Source organism: Schistocerca piceifrons, unplaced genomic scaffold, assembly GCF_021461385.2.
Source record: "Schistocerca piceifrons isolate TAMUIC-IGC-003096 unplaced genomic scaffold, iqSchPice1.1 HiC_scaffold_538, whole genome shotgun sequence".
In the NCBI taxonomy this organism is placed as follows: Eukaryota; Metazoa; Arthropoda; class Insecta; order Orthoptera; family Acrididae; genus Schistocerca; species Schistocerca piceifrons.
Window position 1 is genome coordinate 356600 of NW_025728775.1, and position 27848 is coordinate 384447.

The 27848-nt window shown below is 45.1% G+C and overlaps 3 protein-coding genes and 16 non-coding genes across 22 annotated transcripts; 13 read left to right on the forward strand and 6 right to left on the reverse strand.

Moving 5' to 3' along the window:
* Positions 1-404: 404 nt before the first annotated feature.
* LOC124754854 (SWI/SNF-related matrix-associated actin-dependent regulator of chromatin subfamily A containing DEAD/H box 1 homolog) lies at positions 405-3310 on the reverse strand. 2 transcript variants are annotated; one of them, XM_047249033.1, is made up of 2 exons: positions 3298-3310; positions 405-3087 (listed from the first exon to the last, which is right to left on the reverse strand). In XM_047249033.1, exon 2 carries the CDS (start codon positions 2662-2664, stop codon positions 424-426), a length of 2241 nt encoding a protein of 746 aa, XP_047104989.1. In that variant the 5' UTR covers positions 2665-3087; positions 3298-3310; the 3' UTR covers positions 405-423. The 2 variants fall into 2 exon arrangements, with proteins under 2 accessions (XP_047104989.1, XP_047104990.1); XM_047249034.1 differs by lacking the exon at positions 3298-3310 and having other exon boundaries at positions 405-2661; positions 2710-3194.
* A 217-nt stretch (positions 3311-3527) lies between these two features.
* Trnav-aac lies at positions 3528-3600 on the forward strand. Its single transcript has one exon. It is a non-coding gene; the product is annotated as a tRNA-Val (tRNA).
* A 193-nt stretch (positions 3601-3793) lies between these two features.
* On the reverse strand, positions 3794-3865 carry Trnap-agg. Its single transcript has one exon. It is a non-coding gene; the product is annotated as a tRNA-Pro (tRNA).
* A 488-nt stretch (positions 3866-4353) lies between these two features.
* Positions 4354-4426, forward strand: Trnav-cac. Its single transcript has one exon. It is a non-coding gene; the product is annotated as a tRNA-Val (tRNA).
* A 158-nt stretch (positions 4427-4584) lies between these two features.
* Trnav-aac lies at positions 4585-4657 on the forward strand. The gene has a single exon. It is a non-coding gene; the product is annotated as a tRNA-Val (tRNA).
* An 838-nt stretch (positions 4658-5495) lies between these two features.
* Positions 5496-8401, reverse strand: LOC124754853 (SWI/SNF-related matrix-associated actin-dependent regulator of chromatin subfamily A containing DEAD/H box 1 homolog). 2 transcript variants are annotated; one of them, XM_047249031.1, is made up of 2 exons: positions 8389-8401; positions 5496-8178 (listed from the first exon to the last, which is right to left on the reverse strand). In XM_047249031.1, the coding sequence occupies exon 2, from the start codon at positions 7753-7755 to the stop codon at positions 5515-5517; it is 2241 nt and encodes a 746-aa protein (XP_047104987.1). In that variant the 5' UTR covers positions 7756-8178; positions 8389-8401; the 3' UTR covers positions 5496-5514. The 2 variants fall into 2 exon arrangements, with proteins under 2 accessions (XP_047104987.1, XP_047104988.1); XM_047249032.1 differs by lacking the exon at positions 8389-8401 and having other exon boundaries at positions 5496-7752; positions 7801-8285.
* A 217-nt stretch (positions 8402-8618) lies between these two features.
* On the forward strand, positions 8619-8691 carry Trnav-aac. Its single transcript has one exon. It is a non-coding gene; the product is annotated as a tRNA-Val (tRNA).
* Positions 8692-15085: 6394 nt separating this feature from the next.
* Trnav-cac lies at positions 15086-15158 on the forward strand. Its single transcript has one exon. It is a non-coding gene; the product is annotated as a tRNA-Val (tRNA).
* A 158-nt stretch (positions 15159-15316) lies between these two features.
* Positions 15317-15389, forward strand: Trnav-aac. The gene has a single exon. It is a non-coding gene; the product is annotated as a tRNA-Val (tRNA).
* Positions 15390-16232: 843 nt separating this feature from the next.
* LOC124754857 (SWI/SNF-related matrix-associated actin-dependent regulator of chromatin subfamily A containing DEAD/H box 1 homolog) lies at positions 16233-19138 on the reverse strand. 2 transcript variants are annotated; one of them, XM_047249036.1, is made up of 2 exons: positions 19126-19138; positions 16233-18915 (listed from the first exon to the last, which is right to left on the reverse strand). In XM_047249036.1, the coding sequence occupies exon 2, from the start codon at positions 18490-18492 to the stop codon at positions 16252-16254; it is 2241 nt and encodes a 746-aa protein (XP_047104992.1). In that variant the 5' UTR covers positions 18493-18915; positions 19126-19138; the 3' UTR covers positions 16233-16251. The 2 variants fall into 2 exon arrangements, with proteins under 2 accessions (XP_047104992.1, XP_047104993.1); XM_047249037.1 differs by lacking the exon at positions 19126-19138 and having other exon boundaries at positions 16233-18489; positions 18538-19030.
* Positions 19139-19355: 217 nt separating this feature from the next.
* Trnav-aac lies at positions 19356-19428 on the forward strand. The gene has a single exon. It is a non-coding gene; the product is annotated as a tRNA-Val (tRNA).
* Positions 19429-25418: 5990 nt separating this feature from the next.
* Trnav-cac lies at positions 25419-25491 on the forward strand. The gene has a single exon. It is a non-coding gene; the product is annotated as a tRNA-Val (tRNA).
* A 158-nt stretch (positions 25492-25649) lies between these two features.
* Positions 25650-25722, forward strand: Trnav-aac. The gene has a single exon. It is a non-coding gene; the product is annotated as a tRNA-Val (tRNA).
* Positions 25723-25915: 193 nt separating this feature from the next.
* Trnap-agg lies at positions 25916-25987 on the reverse strand. Its single transcript has one exon. It is a non-coding gene; the product is annotated as a tRNA-Pro (tRNA).
* Positions 25988-26475: 488 nt separating this feature from the next.
* Trnav-cac lies at positions 26476-26548 on the forward strand. Its single transcript has one exon. It is a non-coding gene; the product is annotated as a tRNA-Val (tRNA).
* A 158-nt stretch (positions 26549-26706) lies between these two features.
* Positions 26707-26779, forward strand: Trnav-aac. Its single transcript has one exon. It is a non-coding gene; the product is annotated as a tRNA-Val (tRNA).
* Positions 26780-26972: 193 nt separating this feature from the next.
* Positions 26973-27044, reverse strand: Trnap-agg. The gene has a single exon. It is a non-coding gene; the product is annotated as a tRNA-Pro (tRNA).
* Positions 27045-27532: 488 nt separating this feature from the next.
* Trnav-cac lies at positions 27533-27605 on the forward strand. The gene has a single exon. It is a non-coding gene; the product is annotated as a tRNA-Val (tRNA).
* A 158-nt stretch (positions 27606-27763) lies between these two features.
* Trnav-aac lies at positions 27764-27836 on the forward strand. The gene has a single exon. It is a non-coding gene; the product is annotated as a tRNA-Val (tRNA).
* Positions 27837-27848: the final 12 nt, after the last annotated feature.

The window sequence follows — 27848 nt, forward strand, 5'->3', positions numbered from 1 at the left end:
ATGGATATCAAACCTCTGCAAGAGAGTTAAAATGTTAAGTAAAAGAGTAAGTAAAGCATATCACATTTCAGAAAGTACAGCTTCACCTAACATCAGGTAGCCATTCCTTTCAACTTAAAATTCGATGCCTAAAAGTTTCTCGTTAAAGAAACAAATTATTATTTGACATATATATTTGCACCTATGCCAAATTTTCTCATTTAGGATATCATCATCACATTATTGGTAAACAAGACATACATAAATGCTCTGCCACTTATTCACCATCTGACGATAATTATATAATCCTGTTGTCTCGACACTATGTACAATGACTCATAATTACTCGATTCACACCAGTAACACACGCCTTTCCTTCCACAAGCAGTCATCAACAAAAACTGCAAACAAAGCTATGAACCGCTTTATTTAAGTATGTATAAATTATTTGCCAGCAGTCCTTGCTTCCAGTCCAAGTGCTTGTTTCAATAAACAAACTACATTCTTGCTGTCCGCAACATTATCTTCACTATTGATCTGTCGTTCCAATGAAAGCTTCTCCTGTGCTATTTGGAGCATTCCTTCTTCAATAGTTCCCTCACTAATTAACCTAATTACTGTCACATCTCTTGACTGCCCTACACGGTGACACCTATCTTCAGCTTGTTTATCATTGTATGGATTGAAATCAATATCATGGATGATTACTGTGTCAGCTGCAGTTAGATTTATCCCCATCCCTCCAGCTCGTGTTGACAGAAGAAAGATGAAAATACTGTCATCTTCATTAAATGTATTGATTAATTCCTGCCTAAATGTTACTTGGGTACTTCCGTCAAGACGAAGGTATGAATAATCTCGAAGTCTCAAGTACTCTTCCATAACATCCAACATGATCACAAACTGACTAAAAATCAGTACCCTGTGGCCTTCACTTTTCAGATTAGGCAGGATTTCATCAAACTTTTCAAACTTTCCAGACTCAAAGAATAATTCAGTAGGTAATGCATTCTTGGAAAGCTCCTTGAACTCTATGAACAACTGATGCAGTTGGAAATCCGACATACATGCTAGGTCTTCAAAGATGACATCTTCCTTGTCCCCTTTATATGATGGGTTACGGGCAAGATATGCAGCACTACTTTTCAGCTGTTCGTCAGTGTAATTATACCGTAACAACAGAGGGTGATTTGCCATTTTACGCAAATCCATTGTCATACCTATTCCACTCAGACCGTCCCCCTCATTGCCGTCCGATAAATCAGTCTCTGTTGCAGCTTTTGAGAAGGCTTTAACCAGGTTATCATACATAATTTTCTGGTTTTTATTCATGGGACACATCACGAGAGATTCAGTCTTTTTGGGGAGGTCTTTCAATACCTCAGATTTCAGTCGCCTCAGTAGAAATGGTTTCATGATTCTTCGTGCTTGTGCAATCTGTTGTTGCTCAAATTGTGGTTGCTGGTCTTTCTTTTCATTTTCTGCAGCTTGTTTCTGCCCTTTTGAAAATATCTTTTTTAAATCCTCTTTTCTTCCAGCAAACATATTTGGCATTAAAAATGTTAACAGCGACATAAGTTCCACTAAATTATTTTGCACTGGGGTGCCAGTCAACAATACTCTTCTCCTCGCATTTATCCTCATCAGTGTTTCAAATCGCTGAGTTGTCATATTTTTTAACATGTGACCTTCATCTAGTATGACATAGTTTACTTCTAACACTCGGAACAGTTTTTTCTCTTCAGGTGAACTGTTTAGGACTGTATACGTTGTTATTACAACATCAACGTCATCCATGCCGCCCTTGATCCACTTAACACGCATTAGTCTTCTTTCATCAGGATGTCCATAATAAACAGCAACACGTAAAGATGGACACCATCTTTCAAATTCATTGCTCCAATTATCTAGAGTTGAGGAAGGTACTATTATTAAGTGAGGAACATTTTGTGCGATCCCAAGTTTCTTGAGATGTGCTAGGAATGCAATTATTTGGACAGTTTTTCCAAGTCCCATTTCATCAGCCAAAATTCCATTGACCTTCTGATTGTGTAGAACCATTAACCAGTTTAGGCCAACCATCTGATAAGCTGTTAGCTTGAGACCATCTGATAACAATTCTGGCTGCTCCTTTATGCCAGTAGCACCTTCAAGCACAGCTTTTTCTAACTTTTTGGCAAGTTTTACACATCTCTTCATTAGTTCCTTCACTTCCCTGCGGGTACTTAAGATATCCTGTGCAGAATTCAGTAACTCTGTACCAAGGTGTTTTCCACTCTGAAACTTTTCAACGAGATCACTCCAACTACTGAAAGGGCGCTGCTCAATAATTGCCTCTGCCTTCTTCTGCGAACAGTATGACATAGCTTTCAGTTCAGGAATTGTTGCCGTTGACAAAAACTCCAGGACTTTCTTCTTGTCATGGTTACTCACATCAGTTGTTTCAGTTTCAGAATCATCACTATCAAATAACCTTATCTTGAATGGCTGGGCATCATCATCATCAACATCAGATGTCCTGTCTTCAATATCCCTATAGCTTTTCTTTGCTTTCTTAACTTTCTTGTGCTGCAGTTCATCATCATTTTTTCTTTTAGCTGTATCAGAAAACTTCTCTTCACAGAGTCTGGCCATTGCTTGCTCCACATTCCAGTTGCTGCGTGCAAGGGCATCTTGTAATTCCATTTTATCTTTAGTGGGAAATGCATCTTCCAGGAAGTCAAGGCTTACTTGTTTTTCATGTATGTCATCAACAGCCTCAGGTTGTATGCCATCAACAGCCTCAGGTTCTACCCCATTCTCTACAGGAATAACCTCTTGTTCTTCAGAAACTGATGGTACTGGCTCGATAGGTATCTCTTGGATGTCATCATCGTCATCATCATCTATTATACAATAAGTAATCTTCTTACGCTGAAACGGCTACACGTCGTCATCATCATCATCTAGCTCTATCACGTTTGCATCAATGCCATTTCTAACTGGTTGGAAATCACAGTCATTGGAGATCCGTGGCAGTGTTGCTGCTGGTCCCTCTCTCTTAAACATATATATCTTATTCAGAAGACTGGGGCTACAGCTTGCATCTTCTGCCATTCTATACTATATCTCTCCGATCTGCTGATCAACAGTGGTTGTTCTGCCAGTTCTGTTTATATTTACGAAATCCTGACACAAAGTGATGTCACTACCTATCTCTATTAAAAAGTATACCGGAACGTGAGCACTTATAGATATGAAACGCATTTCACTTTTATTTTAAAATAACAAATTTTTCGTAGTTTTTTTCCTGCAATGAATTACATAAACACCACTTACCACAACATCAAACTGGGTTATCACGTCTGCTTCACACGCAGAAGGTCCCCGGTTCGATCCCGGGCGGGAACAGTATTTTCCTGCCTATGTCGCATACTACTCGAGTGAGCCACGTCGTGTGTGGATCTGCTACATGTACCTTCGTCATGCAAGTGCCGCATTTACTGAATTTTTTAGTTACGATGGCAACCTTGCTACAAGTTCTCTGAGAAGCAAGAACGAAAGCAGTAGTTTCCGTGGTGTAGCGGTTATCACGTCTGCCTAACACGCAGAAGGTTCCCGGTTCGATCCCGGGCGGAAACACTTTTTCATCACTTTAAACAAGACATACCGACAAGCATTTGCCACGTTCTGTACCTAAAGCTTGGCAATCACCTTCATACGTCGGACCAGACGGTCATTTCTTTACACCAAGTATGAAATTCACTTTACACTGACGGGCAGCTTTTTGCGCTGACTCAGCCACCTACGTGCGACCAGTTTGCACAAAACGCTAGGGCTCGTCCGGGATTTGAACCCGGGACCTCCTGCACCCTAAGCAGGAATCGTACCCCTAGACCAACGAGCCCTGTGACAGCGTGAACGCCAATTATTTCAGCAAACTGCATCCCTCGAAGTCGTCCAGGGTGCTCTTTGAATCTGGTGCGGCTGGCGGGATGGGGAAGGTGCTTTCTGCCGGCAGTGCTGTTCTTCGACAGACTGTGTGGCGACACCGTGGGTCACGGGCAGCACCGTTCTCGGAGGTGCCGTGGCCCGCGGTCGGCGGCCTTCCAGGGCTATTGGCATCTTCATGTAGAGCTGCCGCCGGGTGCGCACTGCCTGCTGCTAAGGAGGTGATTGTTTTTGCTGATGTGACTTGCAATAACGACTGCGCGAAACGCCGCTATCTCGTTGGGGATGCTACGACATACACCCTCTCGAGCACCCCGAATACTTGTTGAGCCCTCGGCTACGATGGGTTTCAGGCTGTCAAATGAACTATGGTGTGTGCATGCGCGGACGGGAGAAAGGCTGAGGCGTCTTCGACTGTACAAGGATGGACAGAGCGTATCCGTCGTTTCCGTAGTGTAGCGGTTATCACGTCTGCTTCACACGCAGAAGGTCCCCGGTTCGATCCCGGGCGGGAACAGTATTTTCCTGCCTATGTCGCATACTACTCGAGTGAGCCACGTCGTGTGTGGATCTGCTACATGTACCTTCGTCATGCAAGTGCCGCATTTACTGAATTTTTAAGTTACGATGGCAACCTTGCTACAAGTTCTCTGAGAAGCAAGAACGAAAGCAGTAGTTTCCGTGGTGTAGCGGTTATCACGTCCGCCTAACACGCAGAAGGTCCCCGGTTCGATCCCGGGCGGAAACACTTTTTCATCACTTTAAACAAGACATACCGACAAGCATTTGCCACGTTCTGTACCTAAAGCTTGGCAATCACCTTCATACGACGGACCAAACGGTCATTTCTTTACACCAAGTATGAAATTCACTTTACACTGACGGGCAGCTTTTTGCGCTGACTCAGCCACCTACGTGCGACCAGTTTGCACAAAACGCTAGGGCTCGTCCGGGATTTGAACCCGGGACCTCCTGCACCCTAAGCAGGAATCATACCCTTTTTTTTTTTTTTTTTTTTTTTTTTTTACAAATTGAAAAAAATTTAATTACAACTATGTGTGACACCATACAGACTTCATAACAGATATTTCTGAAGGAAAACAAAATTAAAAATAATTACGACAAAAGTAGAACTGAATGTGCCCTCTCTACAATACAGTTTGTAGGTTCTTAATACTGAAAATGGATATCAAACCTCTGCAAGAGAGTTAAAATGTTAAGTAAAAGAGTAAGTAAAGCATATCACATTTCAGAAAGTACAGCTTCACCTAACATCAGGTAGCCATTCCTTTCAACTTAAAATTCGATGCCTAAAAGTTTCTCGTTAAAGAAACAAATTATTATTTGACATATATATTTGCACCTATGCCAAATTTTCTCATTTAGGATATCATCATCACATTATTGGTAAACAAGACATACATAAATGCTCTGCCACTTATTCACCATCTGACGATAATTATATAATCCTGTTGTCTCGACACTATGTACAATGACTCATAATTACTCGATTCACACCAGTAACACACGCCTTTCCTTCCACAAGCAGTCATCAACAAAAACTGCAAACAAAGCTATGAACCGCTTTATTTAAGTATGTATAAATTATTTGCCAGCAGTCCTTGCTTCCAGTCCAAGTGCTTGTTTCAATAAACAAACTACATTCTTGCTGTCCGCAACATTATCTTCACTATTGATCTGTCGTTCCAATGAAAGCTTCTCCTGTGCTATTTGGAGCATTCCTTCTTCAATAGTTCCCTCACTAATTAACCTAATTACTGTCACATCTCTTGACTGCCCTACACGGTGACACCTATCTTCAGCTTGTTTATCATTGTATGGATTGAAATCAATATCATGGATGATTACTGTGTCAGCTGCAGTTAGATTTATCCCCATCCCTCCAGCTCGTGTTGACAGAAGAAAGATGAAAATACTGTCATCTTCATTAAATGTATTGATTAATTCCTGCCTAAATGTTACTTGGGTACTTCCGTCAAGACGAAGGTATGAATAATCTCGAAGTCTCAAGTACTCTTCCATAACATCCAACATGATCACAAACTGACTAAAAATCAGTACCCTGTGGCCTTCACTTTTCAGATTAGGCAGGATTTCATCAAACTTTTCAAACTTTCCAGACTCAAAGAATAATTCAGTAGGTAATGCATTCTTGGAAAGCTCCTTGAACTCTATGAACAACTGATGCAGTTGGAAATCCGACATACATGCTAGGTCTTCAAAGATGACATCTTCCTTGTCCCCTTTATATGATGGGTTACGGGCAAGATATGCAGCACTACTTTTCAGCTGTTCGTCAGTGTAATTATACCGTAACAACAGAGGGTGATTTGCCATTTTACGCAAATCCATTGTCATACCTATTCCACTCAGACCGTCCCCCTCATTGCCGTCCGATAAATCAGTCTCTGTTGCAGCTTTTGAGAAGGCTTTAACCAGGTTATCATACATAATTTTCTGGTTTTTATTCATGGGACACATCACGAGAGATTCAGTCTTTTTGGGGAGGTCTTTCAATACCTCAGATTTCAGTCGCCTCAGTAGAAATGGTTTCATGATTCTTCGTGCTTGTGCAATCTGTTGTTGCTCAAATTGTGGTTGCTGGTCTTTCTTTTCATTTTCTGCAGCTTGTTTCTGCCCTTTTGAAAATATCTTTTTTAAATCCTCTTTTCTTCCAGCAAACATATTTGGCATTAAAAATGTTAACAGCGACATAAGTTCCACTAAATTATTTTGCACTGGGGTGCCAGTCAACAATACTCTTCTCCTCGCATTTATCCTCATCAGTGTTTCAAATCGCTGAGTTGTCATATTTTTTAACATGTGACCTTCATCTAGTATGACATAGTTTACTTCTAACACTCGGAACAGTTTTTTCTCTTCAGGTGAACTGTTTAGGACTGTATACGTTGTTATTACAACATCAACGTCATCCATGCCGCCCTTGATCCACTTAACACGCATTAGTCTTCTTTCATCAGGATGTCCATAATAAACAGCAACACGTAAAGATGGACACCATCTTTCAAATTCATTGCTCCAATTATCTAGAGTTGAGGAAGGTACTATTATTAAGTGAGGAACATTTTGTGCGATCCCAAGTTTCTTGAGATGTGCTAGGAATGCAATTATTTGGACAGTTTTTCCAAGTCCCATTTCATCAGCCAAAATTCCATTGACCTTCTGATTGTGTAGAACCATTAACCAGTTTAGGCCAACCATCTGATAAGCTGTTAGCTTGAGACCATCTGATAACAATTCTGGCTGCTCCTTTATGCCAGTAGCACCTTCAAGCACAGCTTTTTCTAACTTTTTGGCAAGTTTTACACATCTCTTCATTAGTTCCTTCACTTCCCTGCGGGTACTTAAGATATCCTGTGCAGAATTCAGTAACTCTGTACCAAGGTGTTTTCCACTCTGAAACTTTTCAACGAGATCACTCCAACTACTGAAAGGGCGCTGCTCAATAATTGCCTCTGCCTTCTTCTGCGAACAGTATGACATAGCTTTCAGTTCAGGAATTGTTGCCGTTGACAAAAACTCCAGGACTTTCTTCTTGTCATGGTTACTCACATCAGTTGTTTCAGTTTCAGAATCATCACTATCAAATAACCTTATCTTGAATGGCTGGGCATCATCATCATCAACATCAGATGTCCTGTCTTCAATATCCCTATAGCTTTTCTTTGCTTTCTTAACTTTCTTGTGCTGCAGTTCATCATCATTTTTTCTTTTAGCTGTATCAGAAAACTTCTCTTCACAGAGTCTGGCCATTGCTTGCTCCACATTCCAGTTGCTGCGTGCAAGGGCATCTTGTAATTCCATTTTATCTTTAGTGGGAAATGCATCTTCCAGGAAGTCAAGGCTTACTTGTTTTTCATGTATGTCATCAACAGCCTCAGGTTGTATGCCATCAACAGCCTCAGGTTCTACCCCATTCTCTACAGGAATAACCTCTTGTTCTTCAGAAACTGATGGTACTGGCTCGATAGGTATCTCTTGGATGTCATCATCGTCATCATCATCTATTATACAATAAGTAATCTTCTTACGCTGAAACGGCTACACGTCGTCATCATCATCATCTAGCTCTATCACGTTTGCATCAATGCCATTTCTAACTGGTTGGAAATCACAGTCATTGGAGATCCGTGGCAGTGTTGCTGCTGGTCCCTCTCTCTTAAACATATATATCTTATTCAGAAGACTGGGGCTACAGCTTGCATCTTCTGCCATTCTATACTATATCTCTCCGATCTGCTGATCAACAGTGGTTGTTCTGCCAGTTCTGTTTATATTTACGAAATCCTGACACAAAGTGATGTCACTACCTATCTCTATTAAAAAGTATACCGGAACGTGAGCACTTATAGATATGAAACGCATTTCACTTTTATTTTAAAATAACAAATTTTTCGTAGTTTTTTTCCTGCAATGAATTACATAAACACCACTTACCACAACATCAAACTGGGTTATCACGTCTGCTTCACACGCAGAAGGTCCCCGGTTCGATCCCGGGCGGGAACAGTATTTTCCTGCCTATGTCGCATACTACTCGAGTGAGCCACGTCGTGTGTGGATCTGCTACATGTACCTTCGTCATGCAAGTGCCGCATTTACTGAATTTTTTAGTTACGATGGCAACCTTGCTACAAGTTCTCTGAGAAGCAAGAACGAAAGCAGTAGTTTCCGTGGTGTAGCGGTTATCACGTCTGCCTAACACGCAGAAGGTTCCCGGTTCGATCCCGGGCGGAAACACTTTTTCATCACTTTAAACAAGACATACCGACAAGCATTTGCCACGTTCTGTACCTAAAGCTTGGCAATCACCTTCATACGTCGGACCAGACGGTCATTTCTTTACACCAAGTATGAAATTCACTTTACACTGACGGGCAGCTTTTTGCGCTGACTCAGCCACCTACGTGCGACCAGTTTGCACAAAACGCTAGGGCTCGTCCGGGATTTGAACCCGGGACCTCCTGCACCCTAAGCAGGAATCGTACCCCTTTTTTTTTTTTTCGCATAAGAGGAGCAACAAAATGCGCTTTTCCGGTACCGGGAATCGAACCCGGGCCTCCTGGGTGAGAGCCAGGTATCCTAGCCACTTTTTTTTTTTTTTTTTTTTCATTATCACAAACGCAGAGTAATTCCATTGGCGTCGCATCAAAACGAATAATTGCCGAAACCCGGGATCGAACCAGGGACCTTTAGATCTTCAGTCTAACGCTCTCCCAACTTTTTTTTTTTTTTTTTTTTTGGACAGTACTGAAATTAAAATCCTAAAACATGACTATATAATGTAGACTGCTTACTGAAATAAAGGTTAAAACACGAAAACTTCAGTCCTGGTGTAGAGAAGAAACATACATAAAGGCGGCAAATCCAGAAACAGTATAAAAGAAAATGGCTCACACAGGTGACCTTAGCCAACACCCTCTCTTTCAAATGTCAGGCTAAGCATATTGGCAAAATCATCTCGGAGGCCTGGCAATCGCAAGCGCTGCCAGTAAGCAGTAAGCATGTACTGCCGAAACGCTAGGTGTCCATCCTCTTCATGACAACTGTTGACAAAATGTACGAAATGGCCAATCAACCACATGACGGTATGGAGCTTCGTCCGCGGAAAAAAGGAAGAATCGGGCCGGACGATGATGTCAATAGTATAAGCGGCTTCAGCAGACCTAGTGACAAAGGCAAGTTGTTTCCTGAGCCAACGCCAATTAGCAAGGTGCCCACAGCAGGTGAATCGATGTTCAAGGGTATCCAGGAGACCACACCGAGTACAGGTGTCCGTGTCAGAAAGACCAATACGGTGCAGTCGTACATTGGTGGGAACCAAATTATTTATTACCCTATACCACGTGGACGCCACGGCCATAGAGTGGATCGGCAGACTAACGTTCTTCCAGACGTTCCTCCAGGACACGGATGGAGACGCCAGTTCTATTGGATTGGGACTGGCCAGCCCCTCCCAGCGGGCAATCAAGCCCTTGGTCGTTGGCACCGGTCGCCGCAAGAAGACGTCACCGAGGTAACTCACCGCAATGTAAAATTCCCGAATGTGTTTCAACTTAAAATTTAGGCGTCCGACATCGACAGGTGGAGCAAGGCTCGCCGGACGCACAACAGTAAAAAGCCTGGATGTAATTGAAGTCACTTCTTGCGTAACAATTAGAGTCGTTCGGCGGACGTACAAAGCAGACGCCTTGCGAGTAATGTCAGAGAGGCCCAAGCCTCCGGAGAGACGCGATTTCGTCATTACCTCGTAACGTAACTTGAATAGATGGCCCTTCCATATAAACCTGCTAGACAATTGGCGCAACCTTTTCGCCACCATCATGGGAAGTGGGAACAGCTGAGCAACATAATAAGCTTTACATAGAACGTAGGTGTCTAAAATTCTGACTTTTTGCAAAATGGTAGCAGAGCGCTGCTCATGGACCATCAGAGCCCCCTGTATCTTCTCGGTGACAGATTTCCAATTAAGAGCCGCCATTTTTAGAGGACACCGATCAATGATAATCCCCAAGGACGTATGGCGATCGACAAAAGTGGCCCAAGGGACGTCAGCATCGCGAAATCCTCGAATATCAAGGAACTTACATTTACCCTGATTGAGACGCGCTCCAGAGACACGACAGTATGCATCAACTGCAACTTTCAACAACGGGATATCATCTCGTTGACGGAGGAGAACAACGACATCATCGGCATATGCCTTAACCGAGAGCTTCCCACCAGAGAGGGACATACCCTGAAGCTTGAGAGCAATAGTCCGAAGCAGCGGTTCCAGGGACAATACGAATAAAGACATAGAGAGCGGACTACCCTGAGGCACTCCGCGGCGGATAGCAATGGGCGGCGTCAGCTGCCCATTGACTGACACCCGAGCTGTTATTCCCCTATACAAATTGCCAAGAACACCACGTGATGAAGCGTTAAAACCTATTGTACCTAAAACACGATCTAAAAACACATGACTGACGTGATCAAAAGCCTTATAAAAATCAAGGAAGGCAAAGGCACAATGTACGTTTGTAACCGCCGCAACCGAGACAACATCCCGATATTCGGCTACTGGTGTCAGAATAGATCTATCATGAAAACAACATTGATGTGCACCAATCACACCCCGAAGCAGAGAAGACAACCGGCTATTGAGCGCTCTAGCAGCTGTCTTATAGTCAAAATTCAGTAATGTGAGCGGACGAAGATTGGCAGCAGATAAACGACCAGAGGACTTCGGAATTAAAACAATTTTCCCTACTTTAAAATCGGCAGGCACATCCATCCCCCTGACAATCGCATTTAAAATCTGCGTAAAAATGCCACCCAAAAGAGGCCAAAAACGGAGATAAAATTCTTTAGGCAGGCCGTCTGGACCCGGCGATTTACTGGACGGAGAGCGAGCAATAAAATCGAAAACATCATCTACCTGGAACTCCCGGAGAAATTCGCCGTTCGCGTCAGGCGCGATCGTCGCAGTTAGATCCCCAAAGACATCATCCGAAAGAGACTCACCAGAATCATCGGCAGAATAGAGACTAGTGTAATACTGATGAAGAGCACGAACCATTTCCTCCTGTGCACTAAGCTGTCGCCCATCATCCACCGTAAGAGAAGAGATGAAGGAGCGACGACGACGAGTCTGATGCCGTAGCAGGTGGTACAAGGATGTCAGTTCACCTTCAACAAGAGAGTGAGGTTTCGACTTAACTCGCAGACCATCCATCTGTCGTCGTTTAAGGCTCAAGAGCTTGGCTTTAATACGACGAACATCATGGATCCGCAGTGGAGAGGTACCCGCCGCGTCATATAGTTCACGCAGGACAGAGTAGTAATATTCATACGTGTTCTTAAAATCACGCGTCCTAGCAGCACAGTAGAAAATCAAAGTCTGACGAATCTTGGGCTTGGCAAACGCAGTCCACCAAACCAGCAAGGAGGGGTATCGCGGGACAGAGCGAAGACATCGCTCCCACACACCACTTATAACATCATCCATAGCACTGTCGGCAAGGTGGGAAACATTTAACATCCACTGGGAACGATAAAGTTTTGCAGGTTGGCGACTAAGATTTACAGTTGCAGTAAAAGCACAATGGTCAGAAAAACTAGTAGGAATAACATCGACAGAAAGAATTTTATCACATAAAAAATCAGATAAATAGAATCTGTCGAGTCTACTGCATGAGGACGCGGTAAAAAACGTATATTTCACCAGGGTTGGATATTTGTGTTCCCAAACATCACGCAGATGCATCGTACGAACTAAGTCATGTAAATCACGGCAATAATTAAAATTGGGGGACTGGTCTGCAGGGCGTAAAACACAATTAAAATCGCCTCCGAGCAGGAGACTCCGAGGACTCTGGCGCAAAAGATAAATAAGCTCTTCTTTATAAAAGCGCGATCGAGCCACAGTGTGACCCGAACCAGAGGGGGCATACAAAACAACGAGGCGGAGATCAAAAAGACGACAACCAATCCCACGGCCAGAGTCAAGGAATTCAATGTCAGTAATAGGAATGCCCTCTCGAAAGAAAAGAGCAGTTCCTGTTGAATATTCCGGCGCGACATTAAAAACAGTTTGAAATCCAGGTAGAGAGAGATCAGAAAACAACACTTCCTGCAAAAACACTACGTCCGCACAGGCGTCGTAAATAAACTGCCGCAAAGAGGCAATGCGAACGTCGGACTCAATACGGTTAACATTTAAGGTAAGAAAGGTGTATGCTTGAACCATAGAGAGAAAAGCGAGAAAACAAATCACCTACACCGACGCACCAGCGTCACAGTCCATAGCAGGGGTGACGGAGGCATCCGAGGGAGGGGGACTGCTACCCCGTTCCGCGGATCCCTTACGTTTCGGTTTTTTACGAACAGCATTAACGTTCGGCTGAACGCGTAACTTGCGTCGGCTGACGGGCAAGGAAGCTTCAGCCGCCGGTGACGTAGGAGGGTCAAGTTCTGTATCCGACACCACCCGCGCCGGTCCACATGCGGGATCGGGGGTCGCGGGGGAAACATCCGACAAAACGGAATGGTCAACACCTGCACTAGCTTCCGGCAAACATGGACTGCACGGAGGCGAAACGTGAGCGGGAAGGTCCGAGGCCGCAGAGTTGGAAGGAAGCGGAGCAGCTCCGCTGGCAGAGGTATGGGGCAGCGAAGCAGGAAGTTGTCGCGGCTCCACTTGTTGTGACATCGAAGTCGGTTCGGAAGACGGCGCCAACAGGCCCGACCGACGACCCGACTCGAGAGAAGCTGCGTCGGAGGCCGGAGGGGCGCCAGCAGCCGCCACCGGAACCGCTACCTCAGGAGGGCAGGGAGCAGCTACAGTACACAGTGGCTCGGAGGATGCCGGTCGCTCGGACTGGGGCATCTCAGGGAGATCCTCATCCGTACTATTTCCATCGTGTGGGCGACGCCTCTTATTATTCAAAAGTGGCACACCCACCTGAGGGACAGACGGAACAACATCAGATTTAGCACGCAAAGGAGGAAATTCTGTATCAGCGGTGCGCAAAACCTGTGGAGGGGCGCTACTACCACTGGACTGTGCTACACCAAGAGCAGAACCACCTGCAACGAGGTCAGCGACCGTTAACTTGCGACGCTGTTCGAGAGAATTTTTTAAAACAAAAACTCTCCGCGGACAGTCGGTACGCACGTGACCACTTGCATTGCACAAAAAACAGGTGCCAACCTGACCACTATATGTTACATGGACACGATATCCACCGATCTGCAGGTGAGATGGAATATTCTGCTTAACGTGCATTTCGACTGAACGAATACCACTGTAACATTGCAGGCGATGTTGGCTTGACCAGCGTTCAAGGCGAATGCTCTTTACATCACCATACTTCTGTAGACCCTCCTTAAGATAGACATTATCTACCTCCGGTGGAAGGTTGTAAACACGAACATTGGTATACGTGATGGAAGCATTGGAAAGCAGCACGGTACTTACAGAATCATCCCGATGCCGAAAGAGAACTTGATGACCATATTTAGAAAGAATTTTATCAACCTGAAGTGGGTCCATAAACTTAACAAAGAAAACATACAGTTCGGTATCAAAATAAGCAGTGTGCACCTGATCCGAATGAACACCAAAGGTATCTACCAACCAATCATGAATCTCAAGAGAACTAGGTTGCACATGGCGGGTTGACTTGTCAAAAGCAAAACTAACTGTAGCCTGACGAGGAATAACCTGGGACGACATTTTCAAAATATGCGGTCGAAACCGCTACACAAAAAAACACTGAAATACGGACAGAAAGTAACACAAGGTACGAAACAACGACGGAGAAACACTCTCAGAAGTTGCAACACAACACGTAACAAAAAAGATAGTCCACTATACGTAACGCTACGGCGGAGCGGAAGACTAGGCACGTCCACACTGCACGGCGTCTAAAGCGGAACTTGCCCCTAGACCAACGAGCCCTGTGACAGCGTGAACGCCAATTATTTCAGCAAACTGCATCCCTCGAAGTCGTCCAGGGTGCTCTTTGAATCTGGTGCGGCTGGCGGGATGGGGAAGGTGCTTTCTGCCGGCAGTGCTGTTCTTCGACAGACTGTGTGGCGACACCGTGGGTCACGGGCAGCACCGTTCTCGGAGGTGCCGTGGCCCGCGGTCGGCGGCCTTCCAGGGCTATTGGCATCTTCATGTAGAGCTGCCGCCGGGTGCGCACTGCCTGCTGCTAAGGAGGTGATTGTTTTTGCTGATGTGACTTGCAATAACGACTGCGCGAAACGCCGCTATCTCGTTGGGGATGCTACGACATACACCCTCTCGAGCACCCCGAATACTTGTTGAGCCCTCGGCTACGATGGGTTTCAGGCTGTCAAATGAACTATGGTGTGCGCATGCGCGGACGGGAGAAAGGCTGCGCACTGCCTGCTGCTAAGGAGGTGATTGTTTTTGCTGATGTGACTTGCAATAACGACTGCGCGAAACGCCGCTATCTCGTTGGGGATGCTACGACATACACCCTCTCGAGCACCCCGAATACTTGTTGAGCCCTCGGCTACGATGGGTTTCAGGCTGTCAAATGAACTATGGTGTGTGCATGCGCGGACGGGAGAAAGGCTGAGGCGTCTTTGACTGTACAAGGATGGACAGAGCGTATCCGTCGTTTCCGTAGTGTAGCGGTTATCACGTCTGCTTCACACGCAGAAGGTCCCCGGTTCGATCCCGGGCGGGAACAGTATTTTCCTGCCTATGTCGCATACTACTCGAGTGAGCCACGTCGTGTGTGGATCTGCTACATGTACCTTCGTCATGCAAGTGCCGCATTTACTGAATTTTTAAGTTACGATGGCAACCTTGCTACAAGTTCTCTGAGAAGCAAGAACGAAAGCAGTAGTTTCCGTGGTGTAGCGGTTATCACGTCCGCCTAACACGCAGAAGGTCCCCGGTTCGATCCCGGGCGGAAACACTTTTTCATCACTTTAAACAAGACATACCGACAAGCATTTGCCACGTTCTGTACCTAAAGCTTGGCAATCACCTTCATACGACGGACCAAACGGTCATTTCTTTACACCAAGTATGAAATTCACTTTACACTGACGGGCAGCTTTTTGCGCTGACTCAGCCACCTACGTGCGACCAGTTTGCACAAAACGCTAGGGCTCGTCCGGGATTTGAACCCGGGACCTCCTGCACCCTAAGCAGGAATCATACCCCTTTTTTTTTTTTTTTTTTTTTTTTTTTTTTTTACAAATTGAAAAAAATTTAATTACAACTATGTGTGACACCATACAGACTTCATAACAGATATTTCTGAAGGAAAACAAAATTAAAAATAATTACGACAAAAGTAGAACTGAATGTGCCCTCTCTACAATACAGTTTGTAGGTTCTTAATACTGAAAATGGATATCAAACCTCTGCAAGAGAGTTAAAATGTTAAGTAAAAGAGTAAGTAAAGCATATCACATTTCAGAAAGTACAGCTTCACCTAACATCAGGTAGCCATTCCTTTCAACTTAAAATTCGATGCCTAAAAGTTTCTCGTTAAAGAAACAAATTATTATTTGACATATATATTTGCACCTATGCCAAATTTTCTCATTTAGGATATCATCATCACATTATTGGTAAACAAGACATACATAAATGCTCTGCCACTTATTCACCATCTGACGATAATTATATAATCCTGTTGTCTCGACACTATGTACAATGACTCATAATTACTCGATTCACACCAGTAACACACGCCTTTCCTTCCACAAGCAGTCATCAACAAAAACTGCAAACAAAGCTATGAACCGCTTTATTTAAGTATGTATAAATTATTTGCCAGCAGTCCTTGCTTCCAGTCCAAGTGCTTGTTTCAATAAACAAACTACATTCTTGCTGTCCGCAACATTATCTTCACTATTGATCTGTCGTTCCAATGAAAGCTTCTCCTGTGCTATTTGGAGCATTCCTTCTTCAATAGTTCCCTCACTAATTAACCTAATTACTGTCACATCTCTTGACTGCCCTACACGGTGACACCTATCTTCAGCTTGTTTATCATTGTATGGATTGAAATCAATATCATGGATGATTACTGTGTCAGCTGCAGTTAGATTTATCCCCATCCCTCCAGCTCGTGTTGACAGAAGAAAGATGAAAATACTGTCATCTTCATTAAATGTATTGATTAATTCCTGCCTAAATGTTACTTGGGTACTTCCGTCAAGACGAAGGTATGAATAATCTCGAAGTCTCAAGTACTCTTCCATAACATCCAACATGATCACAAACTGACTAAAAATCAGTACCCTGTGGCCTTCACTTTTCAGATTAGGCAGGATTTCATCAAACTTTTCAAACTTTCCAGACTCAAAGAATAATTCAGTAGGTAATGCATTCTTGGAAAGCTCCTTGAACTCTATGAACAACTGATGCAGTTGGAAATCCGACATACATGCTAGGTCTTCAAAGATGACATCTTCCTTGTCCCCTTTATATGATGGGTTACGGGCAAGATATGCAGCACTACTTTTCAGCTGTTCGTCAGTGTAATTATACCGTAACAACAGAGGGTGATTTGCCATTTTACGCAAATCCATTGTCATACCTATTCCACTCAGACCGTCCCCCTCATTGCCGTCCGATAAATCAGTCTCTGTTGCAGCTTTTGAGAAGGCTTTAACCAGGTTATCATACATACTTTTCTGGTTTTTATTCATGGGACACATCACGAGAGATTCAGTCTTTTTGGGGAGGTCTTTCAATACCTCAGATTTCAGTCGCCTCAGTAGAAATGGTTTCATGATTCTTCGTGCTTGTGCAATCTGTTGTTGCTCAAATTGTGGTTGCTGGTCTTTCTTTTCATTTTCTGCAGCTTGTTTCTGCCCTTTTGAAAATATCTTTTTTAAATCCTCTTTTCTTCCAGCAAACATATTTGGCATTAAAAATGTTAACAGCGACATAAGTTCCACTAAATTATTTTGCACTGGGGTGCCAGTCAACAATACTCTTCTCCTCGCATTTATCCTCATCAGTGTTTCAAATCGCTGAGTTGTCATATTTTTTAACATGTGACCTTCATCTAGTATGACATAGTTTACTTCTAACACTCGGAACAGTTTTTTCTCTTCAGGTGAACTGTTTAGGACTGTATACGTTGTTATTACAACATCAACGTCATCCATGCCGCCCTTGATCCACTTAACACGCATTAGTCTTCTTTCATCAGGATGTCCATAATAAACAGCAACACGTAAAGATGGACACCATCTTTCAAATTCATTGCTCCAATTATCTAGAGTTGAGGAAGGTACTATTATTAAGTGAGGAACATTTTGTGCGATCCCAAGTTTCTTGAGATGTGCTAGGAATGCAATTATTTGGACAGTTTTTCCAAGTCCCATTTCATCAGCCAAAATTCCATTGACCTTCTGATTGTGTAGAACCATTAACCAGTTTAGGCCAACCATCTGATAAGCTGTTAGCTTGAGACCATCTGATAACAATTCTGGCTGCTCCTTTATGCCAGTAGCACCTTCAAGCACAGCTTTTTCTAACTTTTTGGCAAGTTTTACACATCTCTTCATTAGTTCCTTCACTTCCCTGCGGGTACTTAAGATATCCTGTGCAGAATTCAGTAACTCTGTACCAAGGTGTTTTCCACTCTGAAACTTTTCAACGAGATCACTCCAACTACTGAAAGGGCGCTGCTCAATAATTGCCTCTGCCTTCTTCTGCGAACAGTATGACATAGCTTTCAGTTCAGGAATTGTTGCCGTTGACAAAAACTCCAGGACTTTCTTCTTGTCATGGTTACTCACATCAGTTGTTTCAGTTTCAGAATCATCACTATCAAATAACCTTATCTTGAATGGCTGGGCATCATCATCATCAACATCAGATGTCCTGTCTTCAATATCCCTATAGCTTTTCTTTGCTTTCTTAACTTTCTTGTGCTGCAGTTCATCATCATTTTTTCTTTTAGCTGTATCAGAAAACTTCTCTTCACAGAGTCTGGCCATTGCTTGCTCCACATTCCAGTTGCTGCGTGCAAGGGCATCTTGTAATTCCATTTTATCTTTAGTGGGAAATGCATCTTCCAGGAAGTCAAGGCTTACTTGTTTTTCATGTATGTCATCAACAGCCTCAGGTTGTATGCCATCAACAGCCTCAGGTTCTACCCCATTCTCTACAGGAATAACCTCTTGTTCTTCAGAAACTGATGGTACTGGCTCGATAGGTATCTCTTGGATGTCATCATCGTCATCATCATCTATTATACAATAAGTAATCTTCTTACGCTGAAACGGCTACACGTCGTCATCATCATCATCTAGCTCTATCACGTTTGCATCAATGCCATTTCTAACTGGTTGGAAATCACAGTCATTGGAGATCCGTGGCAGTGTTGCTGCTGGTCCCTCTCTCTTAAACATATATATCTTATTCAGAAGACTGGGGCTACAGCTTGCATCTTCTGCCATTCTATACTATATCTCTCCGATCTGCTGATCAACAGTGGTTGTTCTGCCAGTTCTGTTTATATTTACGAAATCCTGACACAAAGTGATGTCACTACCTATCTCTATTAAAAAGTATACCGGAACGTGAGCACTTATAGATATGAAACGCATTTCACTTTTATTTTAAAATAACAAATTTTTCGTAGTTTTTTTCCTGCAATGAATTACATAAACACCACTTACCACAACATCAAACTGGGTTATCACGTCTGCTTCACACGCAGAAGGTCCCCGGTTCGATCCCGGGCGGGAACAGTATTTTCCTGCCTATGTCGCATACTACTCGAGTGAGCCACGTCGTGTGTGGATCTGCTACATGTACCTTCGTCATGCAAGTGCCGCATTTACTGAATTTTTTAGTTACGATGGCAACCTTGCTACAAGTTCTCTGAGAAGCAAGAACGAAAGCAGTAGTTTCTGTGGTGTAGCGGTTATCACGTCTGCCTAACACGCAGAAGGTTCCCGGTTCGATCCCGGGCGGAAACACTTTTTCATCACTTTAAACAAGACATACCGACAAGCATTTGCCACGTTCTGTACCTAAAGCTTGGCAATCACCTTCATACGTCGGACCAGACGGTCATTTCTTTACACCAAGTATGAAATTCACTTTACACTGACGGGCAGCTTTTTGCGCTGACTCAGCCACCTACGTGCGACCAGTTTGCACAAAACGCTAGGGCTCGTCCGAGATTTGAACCCGGGACCTCCTGCACCCTAAGCAGGAATCGTACCCCTTTTTTTTTTTTTTTTATTTTTTTTTTCCCTTGGTTCAGAGTCTTATGATACTTATATGTGGACACGGGGCTTGTGATGCAGTGTCTATCCAAACAGGTAAAAGCTTGGCAGGAAAGCAAAATAAGTAAGAGCTAGCGAGAATGTCTTCCCTATCGTGAAGTGAGATCAGTATGCCCCTATACCGGTGCCATTAATGTAACTGGCGCAGGAGCGATCAAGAGAAGTGGAAACTTAACCAATCCCCTGCTTTTCGAAGACAATACTAAGCATATTCGCAAAGTCCCTCGTAAGATGTGGGAAAGATTGTTGCGTCCAGTACTCATGAAGCATGTAACCAATAAACGAAATAAAATCGGAAATACCATCACCATCAACCACTGCAAAAATGTAACGGCCAAGAAGCCACATAATGGTATTGTTCTTTGTCCCGGGATAAAAAACCGTGTCCGGCCAGCAGAGAATATCAGTTGTAAATGCCGATTCCGAGCTCCTGGTGAGTAACGCCAATCGTCGGCGCAGCCAGTACCACATGCGAAGACGGTCAGCGCAGGTAAATCGGTGTTGGAGTGTATCAACACAACCACACGTTTGACAAAGCGGAGAGACACTTAAACCTATGCGATGAAGTCGTTCATTCGTAGGAATCAGCTGGTGAACTACCTTATACCATAGGGAGGCAACAGGTGCTGAATGAACGGGTAAGCTAATATTCGTCCATATGTGACGCCAATTAAAACGGGGATATTGCAAAACAATCGGGATGGAAGAAGAAGACCTGTGCCATTTGTCAAGCAGTGTTCGCATAGTAAAAACAGGACGACGTTGGAAGTGGAGATCCAGATAACTAATCTCAATGTAGAAGTCCCGAACATGCCGTAGCTTCGCATTTAGAGGCCCTACGTTAATAGGCGGTGACAAGCTCGCAGGACGAACGACATGGAATAATCGCGAAGTAACAGTCGGGGACTCAGAAAATAAAAGATGGAGGGTGCGCTTAACATAAAGGGCCGCAGCCTTGACACGGACATCGGTGAACGACAAGCCGCCCGCAAGACGCGGCTTCGTAAGAACATCACAACGTAATTTAAAAATGTGCCCCCGCCAAATATATCTGTTGATAAGCTGGACCATTTTTGCACCCTGCATTCTTGGAAGCGGAAACAACTGAGCAACGTAAAATACTTTACATAAAACATAAGTGTCTAATACACGCTTTTTTTGCAGTAGCGGTATCGAACGCCATGAGTGTTCGAATAAAACACCTTGAAGCTTGGAAATGGCCACTTGCCAATTTTTTGCAGCCATACGAAGAGGACACCGTTCAAGATAGATGCCTAAATGTGTATGGTGTTCAACAGCCGTAACCCACGGAACAACCACATTTTCAAAGCCCCGCAAATTCAGAAGTTTGCTTTTACGGGGGTTGAGACGAGAGCCGGAGGCCGCAGAAAATTTATCTAGTTCCATTTTCAACTGCGGCACTTCGGCGGCGGAACGAAGCAAAACAACCAAATCATCAGCATAAGCTGTTGCTGTCAGGGTAACCCCAGAAATCGTAAGACCACGAAGTGTCGAGTTGAGACGAGAGAGGAGTGGTTGAAGGGAGAGAGCATAAAGGGTCATGGATAAAGGGCTACCTTGCGGGACGCCACGTTTAATATCAATGACCTTCGTTAGCTGGCCATTAATGTCAATCTTAGCAGAAATACCAGTCGTCATATTCTTAAGTACCAGCAGCGCCTTTTCATTAAAACCGAGTCGGCGCAGCAGAAGCTCTAAAAACGAATGTGACACACGATCAAAAGCCTTACTAAAATCAACAAATAAAAGCGCACAGGAAATATTGGTGACAGCGACAATCGACACGACATCACGATACCCCGCCAGAGGAGTCAATATGGAGCGCCCTGGAAAGCAGCTTTGACAAGGAGTTATCACAGGTGTAAGCAAGAGGGATAGACGTGCATTAACAGCCCTAGCAGCCGTCTTATAATCAAAATTTAAAAGGGTTAAAGGACGAAAGTCACTAGCTGTCTTCAAACCAGCAGATTTTGGTATCAGGACAACCGTACCTCTCTTGAAATCGGCTGGAATTGTGCCACCATTCAAGATTTCATTTACAATATCCGTAAAAACAGGCCCTATAATAGTCCAAAAGCGAACAAAAAATTCCTTAGGAAGGCCATCCGGACCAGGAGATTTGTGAGATGGTGAACAAGCAATGAAAGCTGAAATTTCGTCTGCAGTAAAAGGAGCTAAAAATTCCACATTATGGTCCTCTGTTAAAACTGATGGGATAGCAGTTAAAATCTCATCAACATCAAGCGGATCAGAATCAGCCACAGCATATAAGGTCTCATAGTAGCAGGTAAGTTCATGGGTTATTTGATTCTGTAAGGTAAGCCGGCAACCATCAGCTGCCATAAGGCCGTCAATCAATACACGTCGACGGTTCTTGTGGTGACGAAACAGGTGGTACATGGAAGTCATTTCATGTGCTAAGGTGGACGGCGGTTTAGATTTAATCTTCAATCCTTCCATCTGAAGCCGTTTAATACTAAGGAGCTTGGCTTTAATTTTCCGAATCTCAGAAAGGTGGGCACCTGTCATTCGAGAAGTATCATAAAGTTCGCGAAGCACCGAATAATAATACTCAAAAGTCAGTTTCAGATCTCGCGCTCTATTATAACTGTAGGACATTAAAGTGCGACGTAGTTTTGGCTTCGCACAGTGGATCCACCAGTGAAGCTTAGACGGATAGTATCGCAGAGAACGTAAACACATGTCCCACGCCGTCTGTATTAGAGGTTCGATGTCAGGGTCATCGAGCAAGGAGACATTTAATTTCCACAGCGGCCGATAAAGTTTAAGAGGCTGACGCTCCAAATTAATTATAACCGCAAGGGCACAATGATCCGTAAAACTGGCTGGAATAACATCTACATTTAAAACAGAAACACTAAGGGAATCAGAAATATACAATCGGTCCAGTCGACTACTTGACGTGGCAGTAAAAAATGTAAATTTAACTAAAGTGGGGTGTTTAACCTCCCACGCATCGCGTAGTCGTAGTTGACGTACAAGAGAATGTAGCTCGAAACAATAATTAAAATGAGGCGATTGGTCCTTAGCTTGTAATACACAATTAAAATCACCCCCCAATATCAAAGTCGCAGGATTTTTGCGTAAAAGATAAATCAGATCCTCTTTATAAAAACGAGACCTTTCCTGCCGTTTGCTGGAACCAGAGGGGGCGTAAATATTAACCAAGGTTGTGTCAAATAACCGACAACCAATACCCCTTCCCGAGTCTAAGAGCTCAATTTCGGTAACGGGGATACCGTCACGAATTAGTAAGGCAGTACCTGTGGAAAACTCAGGCGCAAAATTTAGAATAGTGCGAAAGCCAGGAACAAACAGGTGTGCAACGGAGACTTCCTGCAGGAAAACAACATCAGCTGCAGAGTCATAAATGAACTGCTGCAGAGACGCTAACTTCAGAGCAGATTGAATGCTATTTATATTTAAGGTAATAAACGTGTACGCCTGCAACATCAACAAAACAAAAGGGAAAATGAACCCTAATTACACCACATTAGAAGCAACGACATCCAGATCATCAACATCAGACATGGCAGAGGGTGATTGCCCGGAATCAACGGAATCAGAGTCATCCTTTGCATGCTTGTGTTTTTTCCGCACCGCGTGAAGATTGGGGGGCACTTTCACCCGACGGCGTATCTGATGCACACCAGATTCAAGAGCAGGTGGAGTGGGGGGTTCGAGATCAGGCACGTCAACCAAGGCATCCGAAGGATTAGCAGGGCGAGAGGAATCAGAAGAAGGAGCAAGCAAGGGGAAAACTGCATCAGGAACATCGGCACCGGCATCAGAAGGTGTAGGTATTGGAAGTGTAGGAGGTGGAGAGATAGGGTTGGAATCCGCTGAAGCGGAGCGCGCAGTTCTAGAAGCGATTTTCCGACAAACAGCTGTCTGCACCGAAGTGTCGTCAACATGTGGTGATGCCTGTGTCGGGGGGGATGTCAACACCACCTCGACCGAATGTTGGGGCTCTTGCGCCGACGGCGTGGCAGCAAGTTTGACGTCATCAGGCAAAGCAGGAGACACAGTGGGAACAGAATCCAAAACAAGCATGGGAGATTCCGGAAGTCTCTCGTCAGATCCGCAAACCGGCTGCGAAACAGCAGCTTCGTCATCAGTGCTACCGGTATCACTAGCACGACGGCGTTTGTTATTGGAAACAGACGGGATCGGTGTAGAAGCAGCCGATACATCTGGGCGAGTGGGTAACGGGGGAAAACCTGCATCAGAGGAAGGTGTCACCCGTTGTGAAGAATCTACTGCAGGAGGCTGACACGAGACAGTGGAGGAAGCTGCTGGCACAAGATCGGCAACCGTTAATTTGCGGCGTTGTGCTAGCCCATTTTTAAGCACAAACACCCGCTTAGGGCAATTAGCACGAACATGACCATTTTCATTACATAGAAAACACGTACCAACTTGCCCCTCATAAGTAAGATGAACACGATAACCACATACAACCAGATGGGACGGTATGTTCGACTTAATATGCATTTCAACCGATCTGACACCATTATAACATTGCAGCTTATGTTGTGCAGACCAACGTTCATTTCGAATTGACCGAACGGTACCATAACCAAGCAAAGCTTCCTTGAGGTAACTGTTTTCAACTTCAGGGGGTAAATTATAAACCCGAACTGTGGTATACGTAATTTCAGCATTTGAAACAGTAACACTGCTAACAGAACCATCTCTATGACGGAACGACACTTGCTCACCATGTTTAAGTAAAATCTTATCTAGCAAAACCGGGTTCAACAATTTCACAAAAAAGCAGTAAAGTTCTGTGTCAAAATACGCCGTATGTACCTGGTCCGATGTAATGCCAATCGTATCCACAATCCATTCGTGAATTTCCAACGAAGTTGGTTGAACATTCCTGGTGGCCTTGTTAAACTGAAAACTGAGAGTACACTTCCGCGGAAACAACCGGGAAGCCATAACACTTAATTAATGCGGCAAAAGCCGCTATACAACACAAGACACAACACAAACACGAAGGCGACGTAACAACGAAGAAAAGAAGACAAAGAAACGTCACACACAGAAAGTAAATAGTCACAACCCGAGGGAAACGGCGGATCGAATACACAGCACGTGCGATCGCTGTCGCGTCTCAAGCGGAACTGCCTAGACCAACGAGCCCTGTGACAGCGTGAACGCCAATTATTTCAGCAAACTGCATCCCTCGAAGTCGTCCAGGGTGCTCTTTGAATCTGGTGCGGCTGGCGGGATGGGGAAGGTGCTTTCTGCCGGCAGTGCTGTTCTTCGACAGACTGTGTGGCGACACCGTGGGTCACGGGCAGCACCGTTCTCGGAGGTGCCGTGGCCCGCGGTCGGCGGCCTTCCAGGGCTATTGGCATCTTCATGTAGAGCTGCCGCCGGGTGCGCACTGCCTGCTGCTAAGGAGGTGATTGTTTTTGCTGATGTGACTTGCAATAACGACTGCACGAAACGCCGCTATCTCGTTGGGGATGCTACGACATACACCCTCTCGAGCACCCCGAATACTTGTTGAGCCCTCGGCTACGATGGGTTTCAGGCTGTCAAATGAACTATGGTGTGTGCACGCGCGGACGGGAGAAAGGCTGAGGCGTCTTCGAGTGTACAAGGATGGACAGAGCGTATCCGTCGTTTCCGTAGTGTAGCGGTTATCACGTCTGCTTCACACGCAGAAGGTCCCCGGTTCGATTCCGGGCGGGAACAGTATTTTCCTGCCTATGTCGCATACTACTCGAGTGAGCCACGTCGTGTGTGGATCTGCTACATGTACCTTCGTCATGCAAGTGCCGCATTTACTGAATTTTTAAGTTACGATGGCAACCTTGCTACAAGTTCTCTGAGAAGCAAGAACGAAAGCAGTGGTTTCCGTGGTGTAGCGGTTATCACGTCTGCCTAACACGCAGAAGGTCCCCGGTTCGATCCCGGGCGGAAACACTTTTTCATCACTTTAAACAAGACATACCGACAAGCATTTGCCACGTTCTGTACCTAAAGCTTGGCAATCACCTTCATACGTCGGACCAGACGGTCATTTCTTTACACCAAGTATGAAATTCACTTTACACTGACGGGCAGCTTTTTGCGCTGACTCAGCCACCTACGTGCGACCAGTTTGCACAAAACGCTAGGGCTCGTCCGGGATTTGAACCCGGGACCTCCTGCACCCTAAGCAGGAATCATACCCGTAGACCAACGAGCCCTGTGACAGCGTGAACGCCAATTATTTCAGCAAACTGGATCCCTCGAAGTCGTCCAGGGTGCTCTTTGAATCTGGTGCGGCTGGCGGGATGGGGAAGGTGCTTTCTGCCGGCAGTGCTGTTCTTCGACAGACTGTGTGGCGACACCGTGGGTCACGGGCAGCACCGTTCTCGGAGGTGCCGTGGCCCGCGGTCGGCGGCCTTCCAGGGCTATTGGCATCTTCATGTAGAGCTGCCGCCGGGTGCGCACTGCCTGCTGCTAAGGAGGTGATTGTTTTTGCTGATGTGACTTGCAATAACGACTGCACGAAACGCCGCTATCTCGTTGGGGATGCTACGACATACACCCTCTCGAGCACCCCGAATACTTGTTGAGCCCTCGGCTACGATGGGTTTCAGGCTGTCAAATGAACTATGGTGTGTGCACGCGCGGACGGGAGAAAGGCTGAGGCGTCTTCGAGTGTACAAGGATGGACAGAGCGTATCCGTCGTTTCCGTAGTGTAGCGGTTATCACGTCTGCTTCACACGCAGAAGGTCCCCGGTTCGATTCCGGGCGGGAACAGTATTTTCCTGCCTATGTCGCATACTACTCGAGTGAGCCACGTCGTGTGTGGATCTGCTACATGTACCTTCGTCATGCAAGTGCCGCATTTACTGAATTTTTAAGTTACGATGGCAACCTTGCTACAAGTTCTCTGAGAAGCAAGAACGAAAGCAGTGGTTTCCGTGGTGTAGCGGTTATCACGTCTGCCTAACACGCAGAAGGTCCCCGGTTCGATCCCGGGCGGAAACACTTTTTCATCACTTTAAACAAGACATACCGACAAGCATTTGCCACGTTCTGTACCTAAAGCTTGGCAATCACCTTCATACGTCGGACCAGACGGTCATTTCTTTACACCAAGTATGAAATTCACTTTACACTGACGGGCAGCTTTTTGCGCTGACTCAGCCACCTACGTGCGACCAGTTTGCACAAAACGCTAGGGCTCGTCCGGGATTTGAACCCGGGACCTCCTGCACCCTAAGCAGGAATCATACCCGTAGACCAACGAGCCCTGTGACAGCGTGAACGCCAATTATTTCAGCAAACTGGATCCCTCGAAGTCGTCCAGGGTGCTCTTTGAATCTGGTGCGGCTGGCGGGATGGGGAAGGTGCTTTCTGCCGGCAGTGCTGTTCTTCGACAGACTGTGTGGCGACACCGTGGGTCACGGGCAGCACCGTTCTCGGAGGTGCCGTGGCCCGCGGTCGGCGGCCTTCCAGGGCTATTGGCATCTTCATGTAGAGCTGCCGCCGGGTGCGCACTGCCTGCTGCTAAGGAGGTGATTGTTTTTGCTGATGTGACTTGCAATAACGACTGCACGAAACGCCGCTATCTCGTTGGGGATGCTACGACATACACCCTCTCGAGCACCCCGAATACTTGTTGAGCCCTCGGCTACGATGGGTTTCAGGCTGTCAAATGAACTATGGTGTGTGCACGCGCGGACGGGAGAAAGGCTGAGGCGTCTTCGAGTGTACAAGGATGGACAGAGCGTATCCGTCGTTTCCGTAGTGTAGCGGTTATCACGTCTGCTTCACACGCAGAAGGTCCCCGGTTCGATTCCGGGCGGGAACAGTATTTTCCTGCCTATGTCGCATACTACTCGAGTGAGCCACGTCGTGTGTGGATCTGCTACATGTACCTTCGTCATGCAAGTGCCGCATTTACTGAATTTTTAAGTCACGATGGCAACTTTGCTACAAGTTCTCTGAGAAGCAAGAACGAAAGCAGTAGTTTCCGTGGTGTAGCGGTTATCACGTCTGCCTAACACGCAGAAGGTCCCCGGTTCGATCCCGGGCAGAAACACTTTTTCATCAC

Coding starts and splice junctions, on each gene's coding strand:
- LOC124754854 (XM_047249033.1), bottom strand. CDS start 2,664: ATGGAATTACAAGATGCCCTTGCACGCAGCAACTGGAATGTGGAGCAA.
- LOC124754853 (XM_047249031.1), bottom strand. CDS start 7,755: ATGGAATTACAAGATGCCCTTGCACGCAGCAACTGGAATGTGGAGCAA.
- LOC124754857 (XM_047249036.1), bottom strand. CDS start 18,492: ATGGAATTACAAGATGCCCTTGCACGCAGCAACTGGAATGTGGAGCAA.